Below are 21,293 nucleotides of genomic sequence, written 5' to 3'. Positions count from 1 at the left end.
ATTTTGCTTCCGTCTTCACAGTGGAAGACACAAAAACCATGCCAAAATTTGCAGGCCACAGGAATGTGGGAAGGGAGGACCTTGAGACAATCACTATCACTAGGGGGGTAGTGCTGGACAGGCTAATGGGACTCAAGGTAGACAAGTCCCCTGGTCCTGATGAAATGCATCCCAGGGTATTAAAAGAGATGGCGGAAGTTATAGCAGATGCTTTCGTTATAATCTACCAAAATTCTCTGGACTCTGGGGAGGTACCAGCGGATTGGAAAGCAGCTAATGTAACGCCTCTGTTTAAAAAAGGGGGCAGACAAAAGGCAGGTAACTATAGGCCGGTTAGTTTAACATCTGTAGTGGGGAAAATGCTTGAAACTATCATTAAGGAAGAAATAGCGGGACATCTAGATAGGAATAGTGCAATCAAGCAGACGCAGCATGGATTCATGAAAGGGAAATCATGTTTAACTAACTAACTGGAATTCTTTGAGGATATAACGAGCATGGTGGATAGAGGTGTACCGATGGATGTGGTGTATTTAGATTTCCAAAAGGCATTCGATAAGGTGCCACACAAAAGGTTACTGCAGAAGATAAAGGTACTCGGAGTCAGAGGAAATGTATTAGCATGGATAGAGAATTGGCTGGCGAACAGAAAGCAGAGTGTCGGGATAAATGGGTCCTTTTCCGGTTGGAAATCAGTGGTTAGTGGTGTGCCACAGGGATCAGTGCTGGGACCACAACTGTTTACAATATACATAGATGACCTAGAAGAGGGGACAGAGTGTAGTGCAACAAAATTTGCAGATGACACTAAGATTAGTGGGAAAGTGGGTTGTGTAGAGGACTCAGAGAGGCTGCAAAGAGATTTGGATAGGTTAAGCGAATGGGCTAAGGTTTGGCAGAATGAATACAATGTCGGAAAGTGTGAGGTCATCCACCTTGGGGAAAAAAAACAGTAAAAGGGAATATTATTTGAATGGGGAGAAATTACAACATGCTGTGGTGCAGAGGGACCTGGGGGTCCTTGTGCATGAATCCCAAAAGGTAAGTTTGCAGGTGCAGCAGGTAATCAGGAAGGCAAATGGAATGTTGGCCTTCATTGCGAGAGGGATGGAGTACAAAAGCAGGGAGGTCTTGCTGCAACTGTATAAGGTATTGGTAAGGCCGCACCTGGAGTACTGCGTGCAGTTTTGGTCACCTTACTTAAGGAACGATATACTAGCTTTGGAAGGGGTACAGAGATGATTCACTAGGCTGATTCCAGAAATGAGGGGGTGACCTTATGATGATAGATTGAGTAGACTGGGTCTTTACTCCTTGGAGTTCAGAAGGATGAGGGGTGATCTTATAGAAACATTTAAAATCATGAAAGGAATAGACAAGATAGAGGCAGAGAGGTTGTTTCCATTGGTAGGGGAGACTAGAGCTAGGGGGCACAACCTCAAAATACGGAGGAGCCAATTTAAAACCGAGTTGAGAAATAATTTCTTCTCCCAGAGGGTTGTGAATCTGTGGAATTCTCTGCCCAAGGAAGCAGTTGAGGCTAGTTCATTGAATGTTTTCAAGTCAAAGATAAATAGATTTTTAACCAATAAGGGAATTAAGGGTTACGGGGAGAGGGCGGGTAAGTGGAACTGAGTCCACGACCAGATCAGCCATGATCTTATTGAATGGTGGAGCAGGCTCGAGGGGCTAGATGGCCTACTCCTGTTCCTAATTCTTATGTTCTTATATGAAATAAGCTTGGGATAGTCTCTGTTCTTGTGATCAAGAGCCCACTGCACAAAATGACAAGACTGCTTGATACTTATGTTAGTTCCAGAAAGTGCAAAGGCCTTCCTATTTTCCAGCAATATGTCACCACCATAGGCAGTCCCTCGGAATCGAGGAAGACTTGCTTCCACTCTTAGAATGAGTCCTTAGGTGGCTGAACAGTCCAATACGAGAGCCACAGTCCCTGCCACAGGTGGGACAGACAATCGTTGAGGGGAAAGGAGGGTGGGACAGGTTTGCCGCACGTTCTTTCCGCTGCCTGCGCTTGTCTTCTGCATGCTCTCGGCGATGAGACTCGAGGTGCTCAGCGCACTTCCGGATGAACTTCCCCCACTTCGGGTGGGCTTTGGCCAGGGACTCCCAGGTGTCAGTGGGGATGCTGCACTTTGTCAGGGAAGCGTTGAGGGTGTCCTTGTAATGTTTCCTCTGTCCATTTTTGGCTCGTTTGCCATAAAGGAGTTCTGAATAGAGCGCTTGCTTTGGGGGTTTCGTGTCTGGCATGCGGACAATGTGGCCTGCCCAGCGGAACTGATCAAGTGTGATCAGTGCTTCAATGCTGGGGATGTTGGCCTGGAAGAGGACACTGATGTTGGTGTGTCTGTCCTCCCAGGGGATTTGTAGAATCTTGCGGAGGCATCGTTGGTGTCATGTATCTCACATTACTGTATATAACCGTATCTTACCATGCTATACATGACTGTAACTGGATATGACCTGTAACAATAAGCATACCTTACCACCAGGGGTGCACTTGCAGGAGACACTTCATACCTGTCCCACTGTGGTATATAAAGGGAGGTCTCAGGCAAGTGCAGCACTGGAGAGCTGGGAATTAAAGGTGCAGGTCCTGAGTGACCTTGACTTCAGCATGTGTCTCGTGTAAGTCAGTACATTAGAGTCAGGACTTTACAGTGGCGACGAGTTACGGGATCACAGAATCCACAGAATGGCTACCAACAGCTCAGATGAGAAATACAATGCTGGAGACAATTGGGATGACTTTACAGAAAGGTTCCAGCAAAGCTTTGTGACCAAAGACTGGCTGGGCGACGATAAGGCAGACAAGAGAAGAGTCCATCTCTTGACCAGCTGTGGCTCGAAAACATACGCTTTAATGAAAGACCTGCTGGCACCCGAGAAACCAGCAAGCAAGTCGTTTGAGGAGTTGAGCACACTGGTGAGAGACCACCTGAAGCCAGCGAGCAGCCTACACATGGCCAGACACAGGTTCTACAACTACACACACTGTGTGGGCCAAAGCATACCCGACTTCGTGGCGGAACTTCGGAGGCTGGCTAGTTCATGTGAGTTCCCCGATGAATTAAGGAGAGAAGTACTGAGGGATTTTTTTATTGAAGGAATAGGCCACGCAGGCATATTCCGAAAGCTTATAGAGACTAAGAACTTGACTCTAGAGGCAGCAGCACTGGTCGCACAGACATTCTTGGCAGGTGAAGAAGAAACGAGGCTGATCTATACTTCGGGTACAACAACCAATAAGGCATTGGAACAAGGGGTTCACATTGTGAAACAAACCGCCACCCCCACACACAGACAAAGGCAAGACAGCAGGCCTTCAACAGCAGACAGTGATGCCAGAAGCCATCAAAATCAAGGGCCACATGAACGGCCGATCACACCTCATCAACCCACAATGCGAGCAATCCACAACAGATTGAGAGAAGCTCAAGGGAGATCATCCAGATGCAACTCATCCTTCGGAAACAATGGAAACGGTCTGTGTTGGAGATGTGGGGAAAGGCACTCAACCAGGGTATGTCGATTTCAGCATGCCGTTTGCAGAAACTGCAACTACACAGGGCATCTGGCTCGCATGTGCAGAAAAACAACAGCTCAGCTGGTATACGAATTGGAAGGGTCAGAAAGCGGACCAAAAGACGGTTGGAACAGTCCACGGGACGCCGAGGTACAGCGGGTTAACACGATCAATGTCCACTGTCCTTACACCAAGACGCCTCCAGTTATGATGAGGGTTCTACTCAACGGGATGCCCGTCAACATGGAACTGGACACGGGGGCCAGTCAATCCCTCATGAGCGTTCAACAATTTGAACAGCCGTGGCCGCACAAAAGCAACAGACTAAAACTCACAAAGATTGACAACAAACTAAGGACCTATACTAAAGAAATCGTCCCAGTCCTTGGCAGCTTCATGCTCTCAGTCACACACAAAGGGATGGTGCACCAACTTTCCCTGTGGATTGACCCCGGGGATCTCACAGCCCTGTTGGGGAGAAGCTGGCTAGCAGAACTTAATTGGAAATGGGATGATGTTCACGCCATGTCGTCAGAGGAACGGACCTCCTGCTCAACAGTTCTAAGCCGTTTTGAACATCTCTTTCAGGCAGGTGTGGGCACCTTCAAAGGGACTATAGATAGAATCTACATCACACAGAATGCCAGACCGGTCCATCGCAAGGCTAGAGCTGTGCCCTATGTGATGAGGGAAAAGATTAAAAACAAACTGGACCAGCTTCTGCGGGAAGGCATAATTTCTTCCGTGGAATTCAGCGACTGGGCAAGCCCCATCGTCCCCGTCATGAAGCCTGATGGATCCATGCGAATCTGTGGGGATTACAAATCTACCATAAACAGAGTCTCCCTACAGGACCAATACCCGCTGCCCACAGCGGAGGACCTATTTGCCACGTTGGCTGGAGGAAAACTTTTCTCGAAACTTGACCTCACATCTACGTATATGACGCAAGAACTGACCGAAGAGTCTAAGCTACTCAGCACCATCAACACACATCGAGGCCCATTCGGCATCAGGTCAGCAGGTGCTATATTCCAGCGTAAGTCTGCTCAAGTCCATCCCGGGGACGGTTGTGTTTCAAGATGACATACTCATCACGGGCAGGGACACCGACTCTCATCTCCACAATCTTGAGGAAGTACTAAGTCGATTGGATCGGGTAGGCCTAAGAGCTAAGAAATCCAAGTGTCTGTTTTTCGCGCCTGAGGTTGAATTTTTGGGCAGAAGGATTGCCGCTGATGGAATCCGCCCAACCAAATCCAAAACTGAAGCGATTCGTCTGGCACCCAGGCCCCGGAATGTCTCGGAACTGCGTGCCTTTCTCGGGCTACTCAATTACTTTGGGAACTTTATGCAGAACTTCAGCACGCTGCTGGAGCCTCTCCACGTGCTATTCAAAAAGGGGTGCGATTGGTTTTGGGGGGACACCCAGGAAGGCACGCAACCTTCTTTGTTCCAAGAGTGTGTTAGCCTTTTTTGACCCAGTTAAAAAGTTAGTCCTTACGTGTGATGCGTCAGTGTATGGGGTCGGGTGCTTTTTACAGCACGTCAATGATGCGGGTAAATTGCAGTCCGTTGATTATGCCTCCAGGTCACTTTCGCGGGCGGAGCGCGGGTACGGTATGGTTGAGAAGGAGGCGCTCGCGTGCATGTACGGTGTCAAAAAGATGAATCAATACCTTTTCGGGGTTAGAAACCGACCACAAACCCCTCACGTCCCTACTATCCGAGTGCAAGGCAATCAACGCCAACGCCTCGGCACGCATTCAGCGGTGGGCACTCATGCTGGCGGCTTACGACTGACTACACGATAAGGCACAGACCAGGCACAGACAACTGAGCCGACATGCTTAGCAGGCTACCCCTGGCGACCACAGAAGGGTCCAACGAACAGGACTGTGAGATGGTCAAGGCAATCAATGCCTTTGAATCCACAGGTTCGTCCATGACGGCTCGCCAAATCAGAGCCTGGACGACCAGCGACCCCACGTTATCTCTAGTTAAAAGATGCGTTTTAACCGGTGACTGGGCAGAGGCTCGCGATGCCTGCCCCGAGGAGGTCAAACCCTTCCATAGGCGCATGCATGAACTCTCACTACAGGCAGACTGCCTGATGTGGGGCAGCCGAGTCGTTATGCCCTTACGAGGCAGGGAGGCGTTTGTCTGGGAGTTCCATCGCGAGCACCCTGGGATCGTCCTTATGAAGGCCATAGCCAGATCTCATGTCTGGTGGCCTGGCATTGATGCGGACTTGGAGCTCTGCGTCCGTCGGTGCACCATTTGTGCCCAACTCAGTAATGCCCCCAGGGAGGCCCCCCTAAGCCCCTGGCCCTGGCCCACCAAACCGTGGTCGCGGGTGCATGTAGACTATGCGGGCCCATTCATGGGCAAAATGTTCCTCATTGTCGTTGATGCATTTTCAAAATGGATTGAGTGCACCATTTTAAACTCAAGCACCACCTCCACCACTGTGGAGAGCCTTAGAACCATGTTTGCAACGCACGGAATTCCTGACATAGTCAGTGATAATGGTCCGTGCTTCACCAGCGCAGAATTTCACGATTTTATAGTTGACCACGGTATAAATCACGTTAAGATGGCATCTTTCAAGCCGGCCTCCAATGGCCAGGTGGAGCGAACAGTACAGATCATTAAACAAGGCATGCTCAGAATCCAAGGTCCCACGCTGCAGAGCCGCCTGTCGCGACTGCTGCTGGCATACAGATCTCGTCTGCAGTCATTGACTAGGGATCCCCCCGTGCAACTATTGATGAAACGAACTTTAAAGACCAGGCTCTCGTTAATGCTCCCAGACATGCATGAAATTGTTGAGGCTAAGCGTCAAAAGCTAACTGAGTACTAACTGAAATTCGAGAGGGAGATGGAATGAGATAGGGGACAAAGTGTTTGTGCTAAACTATGGCCGGGGTCCCAAATGGCTTGCAGGGACAGTAACAGACAAAGAGGGAAACAGGCTACTGGTTGTACAAATGGACAATGGTCAAACCTGCCGGAGGCATGTAGACCAAGTAAAAAGTAGATTCACTGATAACACTGAAGAACCAGAGGCAGACTACAATGTGGAACTCACACCACACCTGGTGGACAGACAGGTGGAACAACCTGAGGAAAGGGCAGTCTCAATAGACAGCCCAGGCGAGATATCAGCAATCACACCGAATGAAACAGACAGCCCAGGCGAGATACCAGCAATCACACCGAACTAAAAACAGGCACCAAGGCAAACAACTGAACCACAACTAAGACGCTCCACGCGAGAGCGCAGATCACCCGAGAGACTGAATCTATAAAGGCAATAAGACCTTGGGGGAGGGTGATATCATGTATCTTACATTACTGTATATAACCGTATCTTACCATGCTATATATGACTGTAACTGGATATGACCTGTAACAATAAGCATACCTTACCACCAGGGGTGCACTTGCAGGAGACACTCCATACCTGTTCCACTGTGATATATAAAGGGAGGTCTCAGGCAAGTGCAGCACTGGAGAGCTGGAATTAAAGGTGCAGGTCCTGAGTGACCTTGACTTCAGCATGTGTCTCGTGTAAGTCAGTACATTAGAGTCAGGACTTAACAGTTGGTGGTATTTCTCCAGCGATTTGAGGTGTCTACTGTACATGGTCCATGTCTCTGAGCCATACACAGAAGGGCGGGTATTACTACAGCCCTGTAGACCATGAGCTTAGTGGTAGATACATGGCCTTCTTTGACCTTACAAAGGCCTCTGACACTGTCAACCGCGAGAGTCTGTGGAGCATCCTCCTCCGTTTCGGATGCCCACAAAAGTTCGTCAACATCCTCTGCCTGCTCCACGACGACGTGCAGGCCGTGATCCTTACCAACAGATCCTTTACAGCAATATGTACCATTCTGATGAATACACCATTTAACTGTCAGCTTGGAATACTTGGTAGCACTCATGCCTCTCAGTCACAAGGTTGTGATTTCAAGCCCTATTCCAGGACATTGGTACATAATCTAGGCTTGATACGATAGTGAAGCACTGAGGGAAAGCTGCATTGTCACAATTGCTGTCTTTCAGATGAGATGTCAAACTGAAGTCCTTATCAGGTAGATGTAAAAAGATCCCATGGTATATTTTTAAAGGAGATTAGGGAGTTGTCCTCTGGTTAACATTTATCCCCTCAGCCAACAAAGATGAACTGGGCATTTATCTCATTGCTGTTTTAGAGACCTTGGAGTGGACAATAATTGGCTGACATATTTTCTTAAATAATAAGTGACCAGACTTCAAAATTAATTTATCGTGCAGCACTTGAACGTGCTAAGGATGGGAAAGAAGCTATATCATTGCATGTTCTTTCTTTCCTCATGGAAAATGCGAAATTCAAGTCTTTTAAGACAAACAGCCATTACATTTGTGCTTGTACACTCTTATAGGAACACAACCTATAATGCTAAATCCTTTGTTTAGTGATGCTGAAACAAACCTTAAGCATTCTCACTGTGCAACATGTTAGTTATATTTGCCACAGATCTGCTTCTTCCAGCAGGTTTTAGGGATGGGAATTGGTTTGGATTTCAGTGAATTTTCAGAGGAGTTAGAAAGCCCAAATCGTAAAAATACAATCAAGTGGTGGTGGATTTTAGTAATGACGCTTTAGTCGTCCTGCACTAAATGGTGAATGTTGTTTTGAGTGACTATCATCATTATATTTGCCCTATACTAAAGAACTGATGGAGGGAGAAGCACACCTTGTTACTTGTATTTATCTAACATAAAGTTGCTTTAAGCAATTACAGCCTTTTTTTGCTCTTGGAATGAACACATTAAGTGACAAATACAAAGCAGGAATCCATTTAATTTGTTTAATTTCATTGGACCCATGATAGATTGCTCCCTTAATTGAATAGGCGTAATTAACAAATAGATTGACAATGGCAGCAGGCTGAAGCAACCAACTATTATTCAAAACAGAAGATCTCAAGGATAGAAAAGACAGGCCTGTTTCATTTGCTGAACTGCTGTTCTGGCACTAGCAGCCAAATAAGTATTTCTCATCAAGATACTTGCCCAATTTGGCCTTGAAGAGTTCTAAGCCAGTTACCCCTGCAATCTCTATTGGTGAGCTATTAAAAAACTGATGGAAAATCCAAAGAAGAAGTCAGTGCGAGAGTGGATTTATTTTAATTTTAGTGTGAATTTCTGAATCAGAATCTGACAAGTAATTATACAATCTGTAAATGTACCAGGAAAAGTGATGAAGAATTCAGCCAAAAATGGTCACAAATATCAGTTACATAAGAACATAGGAACATAAGAATTAGGAACTGGAGTAGGCCATCTAGCCCCTCGAGCCTGCTCCGCCATTCAACAAGATCATGGCTGATCTGGCTGTGGACTCAGCTCCACTTACCCGCCCGCTCCCCATAACCCTTAATTCCTTTATTGGTTAAAAATCAATCTATCTGTGATTTGAATACATTCAATGAGCTAGCCTCAACTGCTTCCTTGGGCAGAGAGTTCCACAGATTCACAACCCTCTGGGAGAAGAAATTCCTTCTCAACTCGGTTTTAAATTGGCTCCCCGTATTTTGAGGCTGTGCCCCCTAGTTCTAGTCTCCCCGACCAGTGGAAACAACCTCTCTGCCTCTATCTTGTCCATCCCTTTCATGATTTTAAATGTTTCTATAAGATCACCCCTCATCCTTCTGAACTCCAACGAATAAAGACCCAGTCTACTCAATCTATCATCATAAGGTAACCCCCTCATCTCTGGAATCAGCCTAGTGAATCGTTTCTGTACCCCCTCCAAAGCTAGTATATCCTTCCTTAAGTAAGGTGACCAAAACTGCACGCAGTACTCCAGGTGCGGCCTCACCAATACCCTGTACAGTTGCAGCAGGACCTCCCTGCTTTTGTACTCCATCCCTCTCGCAATGAAGGCCAACATTCCATTCGCCTTCCTGATTACCTGCTGCACCTGCAAACTAACTTTTTGGGATTCATAAAAGGAAAAAAAAAAAAAGGGGCCTTGAAAATGTCTGCTGTGTCACCCAGGCGGGTGGCATGGTTTTAATGTTTATGTTTATTTTCAGGTAAACTCAAAAAAAAGAGTTTCATGCACAAGGACTCTAAAAGAGTTTCATGCACAAGGACCCCCAGGTCCCTCTGCACTGCAGCATGTTGTAATTTCTCCCCATTCAAATAATATTCCCTTTTACTGTTTTCTTTTCCCCAAGGTGGATGACCTCACATTTTCCGACATTGTATTCCATCTGCCAAACCTTAGCCCATTCGCTTAACCTATCTAAATCTCTTTGCAGCCTCTCTGTGTCCTCTACACAACCTACTTTCCCACTAATCTTAGTGTCATCTGCAAATTCTGTTACACTACACTCTGTCCCCTCTTCCAGATCATCTATGTATATTGTGGTCCCAGCACCGATCCCTGTGGCACACCACTAACCACCGATTTCCAACCTGAAAAGGACCCATTTATCCCGACTCTCTGCTTTCTGTTGGCCAGCCAATTCTCGATCCATGCTAATACATTTCCTCTGACTCCGAGTACCTTTATCTTCTGCAGTAACCTTTTGTGTGGCACCTTATCGAATGCCTTTTGGAAATCTAAATACACCACATCCATCGGTATACCTCTATCCACCATGCTCGTTATATCCTCAAAGAATTCCAGTAAGTTAGTTAAACATGATTTCCCCTTCATGAATCCATGTTGCATTTGCGTCTGCTTGATTGCACTATTCCTATCTAGATGTCCCGCTATTTCTTCCTTAATGATAGCTTCAAGCATTTTCCCCACTACAGATGTTAAACTAACCGGCCTATAGTTACCTGCCTTTTGTCTGCCCCCTTTTTTAAACAGAGGCGTTACACTAGCTGCTTTCCAATCCGCTGGTACCTCCCCAGAGTCCAGAGAATTTTGATAGATTATAACGAATGTATCTGCTATAACTTTCGCCATCTCTTTTAATACCCTGGGATGCATTTCATCAGGACCAGGGGACTTGTCTACCTTGAGTCTTATTAGCCTGTCCAGCACTACTCCCCAAGTGATAGTGATTGTCTCAAGGTCCTCCCTTCCCACATTCTGTGACCAGCAATTTCTGGCATGGTTTCTGTGTCTTCCACTGTGAAGACCGAAGCAAAATAATTGTTTACAGTCTCAGCCATTTCCACATTTCTCATTATTAAATCCCCCTTCTCATCTTCTAAGGGACCAACATTTACTTTAGTCACTCTTTTCCGTTTTATATATCTGTAAAAGCTTTTACTATCTGTTTTTATGTTTTGCGCAAGTTTACTTTTGTAATCTATCTTTCCTTTCTTTATTGCTTTCTTAGTCATTCTTTGCTGTTGTTTAAAATTTTCCCAATCTTCTAGTTTCCCACTAACCTTGGCCACCTTATACGCATTGGTTTTTAATGTGATACTCACCTTTATTTCCTTGGTTATCCACGACTGGTTATCCCTTCTCTTACCGCCCTTCTTTTTCACTGGAATATATTTTTGTTGAGCACTGTGAAAGAGCTCCTTAAAAGTCCTCCACTGTTCCTCAAGTGTGCCACCGTTTAGTCTGTGTTCCCAGTCTACCTTAGCCAACTCTGCCCTCATCCTACTGTAGTCCCCTTTGTTTAAACATAGTACGCTCATTTGAGACACTACTTCCTCACCCTCAATCTGCGTTACAAATTCAACCATACTGTGATCACTCATTACGAGAGGATCTTTTACGAGGAGATCATTTATTATTCCTGTCTCATTACACAGGACCAGCTCTAAGATAGCTTGCTCCCTTATAGGTTCTGTAACATACTGTTCTAAGAAACAATCCCATATGCATTCTATGAATTCCTCCTCCAGGCTACCCTGTGCGATTTGATTTGACCAATCGATATGTAGGTTAAAATCCCCCATGATTACTGCCGTTCCTTTTTCACATGCCTCCATTATTCCCTTGATTATTGCCCGCCCCAGCGTGAAGTTATTATTTGGGGGCCTATAAACTACGCCTACCAGTGACTTTTTCCCCTTACTATCTCTAATCTCCACCCACAATGATTCAACATTTTGTTCATTAGAGCCAATATTGTCTCTCACAACTGCCCTGATATCATCCTTTATTAACAGAGCTACACCACCTCCTTTCCCTTCGTGTCCATCTTTCCGAATTGTCAGATACCCCTGTATGTTTAATTCCCAGTCCTGCTCCTTCAGCAATTGACTCCTTCCCAATGAGGGCAAAGCATTTCAGACACCTCCAGTAAAGACTGATGAAATTATGCAGGAGAACTTTAAACCAATCGGACACGAGAGACAAGGAACTGAGATTGAGGTATTGCGACCTCAGACTGAGACCCTATTTCCTCACAATTCCCCACTGATGGCGACCAGTTAGAAACAGATTTTTCATTAGAAATAAGCAAGTTATGAAATGGTTTACCCTCTCTGGCCAATCCTCACAACTCGGAGATCTTCTCCATACTTGTTCTTGATCCATTTGATACCTTGCAACTGAGGGTCGATCATAAGGGGCCAGCGTTCACAGTTGGTCAAGATGGTAGCATTCTCAGTGGACATTCTGTCTGCAGGGAGGCTTTCGTTCTGCCAGGTTGCAACATCTGCATCGTCTGTAAGCATGGTCAAGGGATCCAAACCAGTGGTCACAGGGATTGGAATCTGAACATGGGAAGAACATAGGGCTAGAAATTCGTATTTCACCAAAAATACCGTTGTCGCATCGCCATCGCGAGAAGGCCTAAATTCAAGCTTTAATTTGCGCAGCGGTAAAAATCGGCATTGCATGAGGATTCGTGGTGCAAACCACGAATTTTCTGCAACTTTACGCTGAGGCTTGAGAGGCTTACTCCGAGAGTGGCCTCGGTGGTGGGGGGCGGGAGGAGGGAAACATCAAAAAATAAATAGCAAAAAACTATTTTTTAAAAATCGCAAAACATTCACGAGACACATAACTAGCGAATCGCTGCAAAAGAATTAAAAAATAAAAACTTTAACTTACCTTTTTTTGCAGGTCTTCATAACTACCGCTGATCCAAGGGCTTTGTCCTTGGTGGTTTTTGTTGTCCTAAATACAAGTGCGACATTGCCAAATTTTTGGCGAAAGCGATATTTTGAGTCTTGCATTGATTAGACCACATTTAGAGTTTTGGGAATCCCAGTTTCCAAAGGACTGATTCAACAGGATGGCACAAGGGAAGGGAAATTATAATGATGAGACTTGAGATACTGGGACTATTGCCAGTGAAGCAGAGGAATCGAAGAGAAGATTTAATAAAGGTATTGAAAAATTTTGATGGATAGACTGAATATGGGACGACTATTTCATCGGATTGGGGAGTCAGTGCTGAGGAATTTAAAATTACTACTAAGAAAGTAAGGAGAGGAGATAGGTGACATTTAATTTTGAAGAAGATTGTTGGAGCTTTGCCACAGAAAACAGCATCTTTTCAGGGAATATCAGGTACACATTTGAAGCAGAGAAATATACATGGCTATGCGAAGAGACTTGGGCAGTAGGAATAGTTTTGGATTGCTCTAACAGAAAGCCAGCACATACTCGGCGGGCCAAATTACCTGCTTTTGTGTTCAACTTTCTATTACCACAGTTGAGATCAACTAACTCAGCACAGAATGGGGATCAAACCTGAAATCTCATTCATCTATACGGTTCAAGAATGCCGTGGGAAGGAAATTCACCTGCTCAACCATTTGGAGGAGTTTTATTTTTGCCTTCAATCAATATTAACACCGCATTGATTTTTTGATACCCTGTGCAAGAGTTATGCAATTTAATCACAGGGTTCAAACAAGCTCCACAAAACACAAATGTCGTTCTTATGGCTCTATTCTCGGCCAAAATCTTGAAATAAATGACAAATTGCTAATTAATTCCCAACTAGATAGCTACATTTTATACGCTGATGTCACAGTAACATTTCAGCCTCTCTGACTCTTAAATTTCTATAAATTTCACTGTATAAGTCCCACCTTCATGCATGTTTTACATCCTCTGAATATAGGGGAGCAAGTTGTACAATAATGGGGCAGAAATTCCGGGCCTCCCCAGGTCCGTACGGAGTGTGTACGGACCCAGGAAGGCAACGCAAAAGCCGGTTTTCAGCGCACAATGTGCATGCGTTGAAAACCGGCTTTTCCAATCTGTCAAGCTGGAGCCTACTTTTACAGGCGTAAGAGTTTTAAAACACACTTAAAACGTAAAAAAAAACACATTTTATTTTTTAAAACCCTAACCACTACGTAAAATTTATTTTAAAACATAATTTTTTTTAAAAATTAAAAATTGGAAAAATATATATTTTTAATAATACATAAATAACTTTAATTTAAATTAATGTTAAATATGTAGTGTATTCTTTCTATTTTTTATTAATGTTTTGTGTGTTGGGGGGGTGGTTTCTCATTCATAATAATGGGAACTCCAACTTACGGAGTTCCCATTATTATGAATGAGAACATATTTTACCTGATTGGTTGCCCAGAGCCATGTGACTGCAGCTCCAGCCCTGCGCACGTCCTGATGTGCACGCACTGCGACCCGCAGTCAGTGGAGGCCTCAGGACCGGGAACTCGCGTGAGCGCAGCAGCTTCAGGTAAGTGCGCATTTTATTTATTTTAAAAGGTTTTTTTACCTGATCGCTGGCGGGAAGTAGCCGGCCGGGATTTCTGGGCCAGTGTGATTGGTACAGTTCTTGCAAAGAATAGCAATATTGGGCAATGGGTGTAACTATTAATGGGTGATATTTAGTGCCAGAGTGGAGGTATAAATGCAGTTTTAGTTCCTGATCCACATCACTTAACTAGGAAGATATTGAGCAGAGGCATCTTCCTGCAGGAGAGAGGAACAATCAAAGGAATTGATACCTCCAAGTTAGTAATCTCTGGATTACTCCCAATGCCATGCACTAGTGAGTGAAGGAAAAGTGGGAGAAGAGAGATTAACATGTGCTGGAGAAACGATGCAGGACGACTTCAGATTCTTGGGGCATTAGTGCCAGTTCTGACACAGGAGGGACCAGCTCAAGGTGCACAGGTTGCACCTCAACAGGGCTGGCACCAATGTCCGTGTGGGAAGTTTATCTAGTGCTGTGGGGGCGGGTTTAAACTCATTTGGCAGGGGGGTAGGCACCAGGATGAAACATTAGATAGGAGAAACAAAGTGTACAGAGGACTGGGAGAGACCATTAGCACTGGAGAAATGAATAGGAGGGACCAGACAAGAGGCAAATGCGAGGCAGTCTGAGATGGGTTTGGGGTATATGTGCGTAAATGCATGGAGCGTCAGGTTGGTGAGCTGCAGCCAGAAGTCACTACATAGGACTATGATTTGATGGCAATACCAGAGACCTGGCTCAATGAAGGGGAGAATTGGGAACTTAATATTCCTGACTAGAAGGTATTCAGGAAAGACAAGGAAGAAAAAATAAGAGGGTATTGATCAAAGAAACTATTATAGCACTGGTAAGAGATGAAGTAGTTGAGGGGGTCAAAGACAGAATCTATTTGGTTAGAATTAGGGAACAACAGAGGCGCTATGACACGCCTATACTGTAGGCCACCAAATAGTGGGAAGGAAATAGAGGAGCAAATTTGCAGGCAAATTACAGAATATATAGTGATAATGGGGGATTTTTATTACCCTAATATAGACTGGAATAGTAACTGTGTCAAGAGCAAAGAGGGAAAAAAATATTTCAAATGTGTACAAGAGAACTTTCTTGATCAGTGAGTGTCCAGCCCAATGAGGAAGGAAGCAGTGCTGGGTCTAATTCTGGGGAATGAAGTGGGGCAAGTGGAGCACGTTTCAGTGGGAGAGGGTTTGGGGAACAGTGATTGTAATATCACCAGGTTCAGAATAATTATCAAAAAGGACAATGAACAATCAAGCATAAAAATACTTAACTAGAGGAGGGCTAAGTTCAATGAGTTGAAAAGGGATCTGGCCCGGTGGACTGGATTCAAACATTGTTTGGAAAAACAGTCATTGAACAATGGGAGGCCTTCAGAGAGGAGATGGTTTGGATACAGGGTAGACACATTCCCGGGAGGGGGAAAGGAAGGGCATCCAAAGCTGCCCAATGACTAAAGATAAGGGGGTGGATTTTCGGTTGGTTGCCACCTCTGTTTGTGCCCCAGAGGTGGGGTAATGGCTGTGGAAATGATTTACGGCCAGGCGGCCAGCTTCCGGCGCCCCGCCAGGATATTTGGTGCCAGTTTTGCGGGGGTGCGGAGCAGCATTGCCCGGGAGAGTCAAGTTGGTGTGCAACGACTCAACTACTCTATTCTGAACCATAGCGCACCCTAGTGGGACCGCCTGTGAAAGCGGGTGGTCTGAGCTATTCCGGCGGCAGTGAGGGAAGGAATGATTACATGAGGTAAGTGTGATTGTTTTTATTTTTGTGATTTATGTTTATGTGACGTCAGTACGGTATTGGGAATGTTCTTTGTGGGTTTTTTGGAGATTTTTTTTTCCCAGGGAAGCCTCTCTTAGGGCGTTCCAAGGCCGACTCTTTAGCTTGGGATTTTCAGTTGCTCAGCCGGCCTAGTGCCTGAATTTCCATTTCATGGAGGTTAAAATGAGACAGAAAAAGGAGGCTTATGACAAATGTAAGGTTCATAATACAGTGGGGAACCGTCGAATATTGAAAGCACAGAGGAGATCGAAAAAAGGGAATAAGAGGGGCAAAGAGATAGTATGAGAAAAGCTTAGTGGGTAACATAAAAGAGAACCCAAAAGTCTTTTATAAATACATAAATATTAAAAGGTTAGTCAAAGGAGGGTGCAGCTGTTTAGAAACCAAAAAGGAGATATTATTGTAGTGGCAGAAGGTACTGCTGAGGTACTAAATGAGCACTTTGTATTCATGAGAGAAGGGGTGGCTGCCAATGTAACAGTAAAGGAGGAGGCAGTAGTAATATTGGATAGCATAAAAATAGATAAAGAGGAAGTACTTCAAAGGTTAGCAGTCCTCAAAGTCGAAAAGTCACCTGGTCCATATCAAATGCATCCTAGGTTACTGACAGCCTTCGTACTCACTCTCCTCCTCCATCATTTTACTAATGACTAAGCTACAGAAGGGACTGGTGTACAATATGAAGTATGAAGGATGCTGTGGGCATTCCTGAATGATGTACACTGGAGAGAGCAGGTCTATCTTATATTGAAGATTTTATAATAATGGAGATAATATAGTCACAAGACTAGAGTGGTCATTGTCTTCAGTGCTCTGCTATCAGTTGGATCACAATGTCAAATGAAGAACAATATTATCCAAGGCACAGGTGCATCATTCATTGACTATTGAACAAGCTGATTATTTCAGCCAGCGTTGGGCGGAGATGGTAGATGCACAACCTTCCTTGTGTGACATCAGGAGACAGGTGCTTTCTTTTATATGGTCCCATAACTTAAACTGGATGGGAGTTCAAAAGCAACATGGCAATTAATCATTTCAACGTGACTGTTTTTAAGGCAGTCAGGCATTTTGAGCCATAGCCGGAGGCTGTGGGATTTTCTTCCATATTAATGTTTTCATTATTCTGCCTAATAATAGGGTAAGATTATGATTTACTTCAAAATATGAGAATTTCTTTGCGAGGAAGATAGATTAAAAATATATTATTACAGTAAATAAATTATAAAATATATTTTATTTATGTATTCTTCAAGGCAGACAATGTTGGCCTTTAAATCACATTGTTCATAATGGTGTTTCTTAACTCTTTCAAGCCAGAAAATGTATGTTGCGTCACCTTGGAAACCACGATCTGTTAATGGTTGCTGAAACAGTCCATCTAAAAAGTGAACCACAATCTTATTATGCACATAAATCTCAGTTTATGACCAAACACTATGGTACTTAGAGAGAGAGATATTTTAACATTGCCCAGTGAATACACTGTACAACTAAATCAGTGGCTTGCTTTCACAATACTTAGTGTCACATCAGTTTAGTAATGCTCTCTAACAAGTTGTGTAGGTTAAGTCCTGAGAAAATATCATGCGGAGTAGCTCATTAATATCCTTTTGTACACATCTCAAAGCATTTATATCTTTTTAGGAACATCACCATGCATCAAGGATATGGGTAATCTTGACAGTCCCTGCTGGCATTAAAGTGATAGAAAGTAGATAAAAACACCACACAAACTAAATAGCATTCATTCTTTCTTGAGGAAAACTATTAGGGGCTGAGTTCAAGGCTTCAATCTAATCCCTGTTTTTGCTGACAGTTATAAAAAAAATTCTGACATCATCTGAACCTCCTAATTAGATTCTAGCCACCCACTTTACGCTATACGCTGGAGCAGGGTTAAGTGCTGTGCAACAAGGTCTTAAACCAGGGGCTACATTATCCAGCTTGTAAGACTTCTGTAGAATCTTTAAAGCCATGTTACTTAGCTGATTTGGTAAAATAATCACACTCCATTATTCAGAGGGAAGGCACTTGTCAAATGGAGGGTGAGAGGTCCTATTTGTACTGTGCTGCCACCGTTGCTATGACAACCCGGCAACTACCAATGAACACTCAACAGAAACTGGTCAATTAATAGGCTCCACCAGAGCACAACAAAGGCATCAGCTACAAATGCACATCACTTCTGCTGACCCGCTAAAGATACGGAAGTCTTGTGGTTTCAGACACGAGATAATTAAGCTTACAACCACAATTTTGTTATTAAACAGCACTACAAAATACAGAAAGAGTATAAAGTTACCTCAATTTCTGGGAATGCAAGTAGGGGGTTCTCAGCGCTTTATTTTCTTGAATCTGTTCTAACAGTCAGCACATCTGCTGCCTACATTTATACCTAACTAGCCTTGCTTTAACCAGAACTCCAAAGCCATTTGATTACCACTTCACCCTGATAACAGTAATGGTAAAAATGATTGTGTATTCTAAGAATAATGCAGAGCAGTACAATCACACCAGTTTACAATACTGACCAGTTTAACAGAATCGCACCAGTCTACAGTGATTTTTCATTTTGGCAAAATCTTATCATGGCAAGATTGGAAGAATTTATAATGTTACATGGCAGTACAAGGTTTGTGGCATAGACATTCATTTATGGTTTCATCACTTCGGCTACACTTCTAATCAATCCACACTTTGAAATTCTGGTCCCGATATTTACGGGGAGGTGAGGAGGGAGCAGTTGTGCCTTTGGGAAACCCAGAAGAACGGGTTTCTCTCAGGTCCTGCTGCATTTAATGGCAGGACCTAATTAACATATTTTATCTCCATTTCCCGGACAGACAGATTTGAGGGGGGTGGGGGGAGATCGGGGGCTGGTGTCAGGGGATATCAGAGGCAAGGGGGAGATCGGAAGGGTCGGGGGGCGGGGATCGGAAGGGTCGGGGGGTGGAGATCGGAAGGGTCAGGGGGATGGGGGTGGGGGAGTCGGAATGGTCGGGGGGAGATTGGAAGGGTCATGAGGGGGGAGGGTTGATTGGAATGGTCGAGGGGACGGAGATCGGAAGGGATGGGGGCGAAGATCGGAAGGGTCGGGGATGGAGATTGGAAGGGTCGGGGGGAGGGTTGATTAGGAAGGGTTGGGGGGGGGTGAGATCGGAAGGATCGGGGGGGTGAGATCGGAAGGATCGGGGGGGGGTGAGATCGGAAGGGTCGGGGGGGTGAGATCGGAAGGGTCGGAGGGCGGAGATCGGAAGGGTCGGAGGGTGGAGATCGGAAGGGTCGGGGGGCGGAGATCGGAAGGGTCGGGGGGAGCGGAGATCGGAAGGGTCGGGAGGGGTGAGATCGGAAGGGTCGGGGGGGGCGGAGATCGGAAGGGTCGGGGGGCGGAGATCGGAAGGGTCGGGGGGCGGAGATCGGAAGAGTTTGTGGGTGATTGGAGGCCACATCCGAGGAGTGCAGAGGAGGGAGGGTTTGGAAAGATCAGGGGGTTGGGGGGAGATCGGAAAGGCTGGGTCGATGGGAGATCATGGCTCGGAGGGACATGGTGGCTCCAGAGGAAGGGGGAGGGTCAATTACATCATGGTTGGGGGGGTGGGGGGGTGGGGGGGTGGTGAAACGGCCTGGGAAGCCCAACTGGCTTAAATGGAGTTCATCAAAGTCAAAAATGATATCCTTTGTGACTGCGATAACAGTTAACTATCCCTCGTCCTTCTCAACTTGTCTGCAGCCTTTGTCATGGTTGATCACTCTATCCTCCTCCAATGCCTCTCCACCATCATCCAGCTGGATGGGACTGCACTCGCCTGGTTCCATTATTATCTATCTAATCATTGCCAGAGAATCGCCTGTAATGGCTTCTATTTCCGCTCCCGCAATGTTACCTCTGGTGTCTCCCAAGGATCTATTCTTGCTCCCTCCTATTTCTCATCTACTTGCAGCCCCTTGGTGACATTATCATCCGAAAACATGGCATCAGCTTCCACGTGTACGCTGACAACATGCAGCTCTACCTCACCACCACTTCTCTTGACCCCTCCACGGTCTCTAAATTGTCAGACTGCTTGTCCAACATCCAGTACTGGATGAGCAGAAATTTTCTACAATTAAATATTGGGAAGACTGAAGCCATTGTCTTCAGACCCCGCCACAAACTGCATTCCTAGCCACTGACTCCATCCCTCTCTCTAGCATCTGCCTGAGGCTGAACTACACTGTTCGCAACATATTTGACCCTGAAATGAGCTCTCGACGACACATCCCCAGCATAACTAAGACCGACATATTTCCACCACCGTAAAATTGCTCACCTCCGCCCCTGCCTCAGCTCTTCTGCTGCTGAAACCCTCATCCATGCCTTTGTTACCTCTAGACTTGACTATTCCAATGCACTCCTGGCTGGCCTTCCACATTCTACCCTACATAAACTTGAGGTGATCCAAAACTTGGCTGCCCGTGTCCTAACTCGCACCAAGTCCCGTTCACCCATCACCCCTGTTGGCGCTAACCTACATTGGCTCCCAGTTAAGCAATGGTTCGATTTCAAAATTCTCATCCTTGCTTTCAAATACCTCTATGGCCTCGCCCCTCCCTATTTCTGTAATCACCTTCAGCCCCACAACCCACGAGATATCTGCGCTTCTCTAATTCTGTCCTCTTGAGCATCCCTGATTATAATCACTTTACCATTGGTGGCTTTGCCTTCAGGTGCCTAGGCCCTAAGCTCTGAATTTTTTTTTTCAAAAATATACTTTATTCATGTAAAATTTTCACAATACATTGGAAAATAGTTCAGTGCCTTGCGGTCAGCAATTCCATACAATTCGTTTGGATGCTGACAGCAATTCCATACAATGCACTCGCGTGCATTGCATTTCAATGTACAGTTTAGTACAATTCTTAAATCACGTTACATGTAGTACTGTGCAAATAAGGGTATTACATGGAGCAGATGGGAACAGGTTTACATTACCTTCCAAGATACATTTCAATACCGATCACGAATCACGTTACATGTAGCACTATGCAGATGAAAGCAGTACACGGAACGGATAAGAATACATTTACATTTCTTTACAAGTTACGAAACAATGCAGAGACTTTCATTATACATGGCATAACACAGGTGTTTTTCAGTACATGGTGCTCTATGTATACAAGCAGATTAACAAGTACAGCCCGAGGGGGGTCTGATTCCATTCCCTGGGTTTACCGTGGCGGAAGGGCCTTAAATCGTGGCTCTTCCCCATCGTGCCTTTGCGGCGACTGCACCAATCTTT

The 21,293-nt window shown here is 45.1% G+C and overlaps 1 protein-coding gene across 2 annotated transcripts in view; it reads right to left on the bottom strand.

The window, feature by feature from the left end:
• The window catches only part of LOC139226653 (dynein axonemal heavy chain 9-like), a 285,314-nt gene that overhangs the window by 197,199 nt on the left and 66,822 nt on the right, over positions 1-21,293 (bottom strand). For both annotated transcript variants that reach the window (XM_070857558.1, XM_070857559.1), the window contains exon 6: positions 12,003-12,238. In XM_070857558.1, the coding sequence (XP_070713659.1) occupies positions 12,003-12,238 (236 nt within the window). The remainder of the gene's footprint in view (positions 1-12,002; positions 12,239-21,293) is intronic.

This window comes from Pristiophorus japonicus, chromosome 16 (genome assembly GCF_044704955.1).
Source record: "Pristiophorus japonicus isolate sPriJap1 chromosome 16, sPriJap1.hap1, whole genome shotgun sequence".
NCBI lineage: Eukaryota > Metazoa > Chordata > Chondrichthyes > Pristiophoridae > Pristiophorus > Pristiophorus japonicus.
The sequence above is the reverse complement of the archived record's forward strand: the minus strand, read 5'-3'. Positions and strand labels throughout refer to the sequence as shown.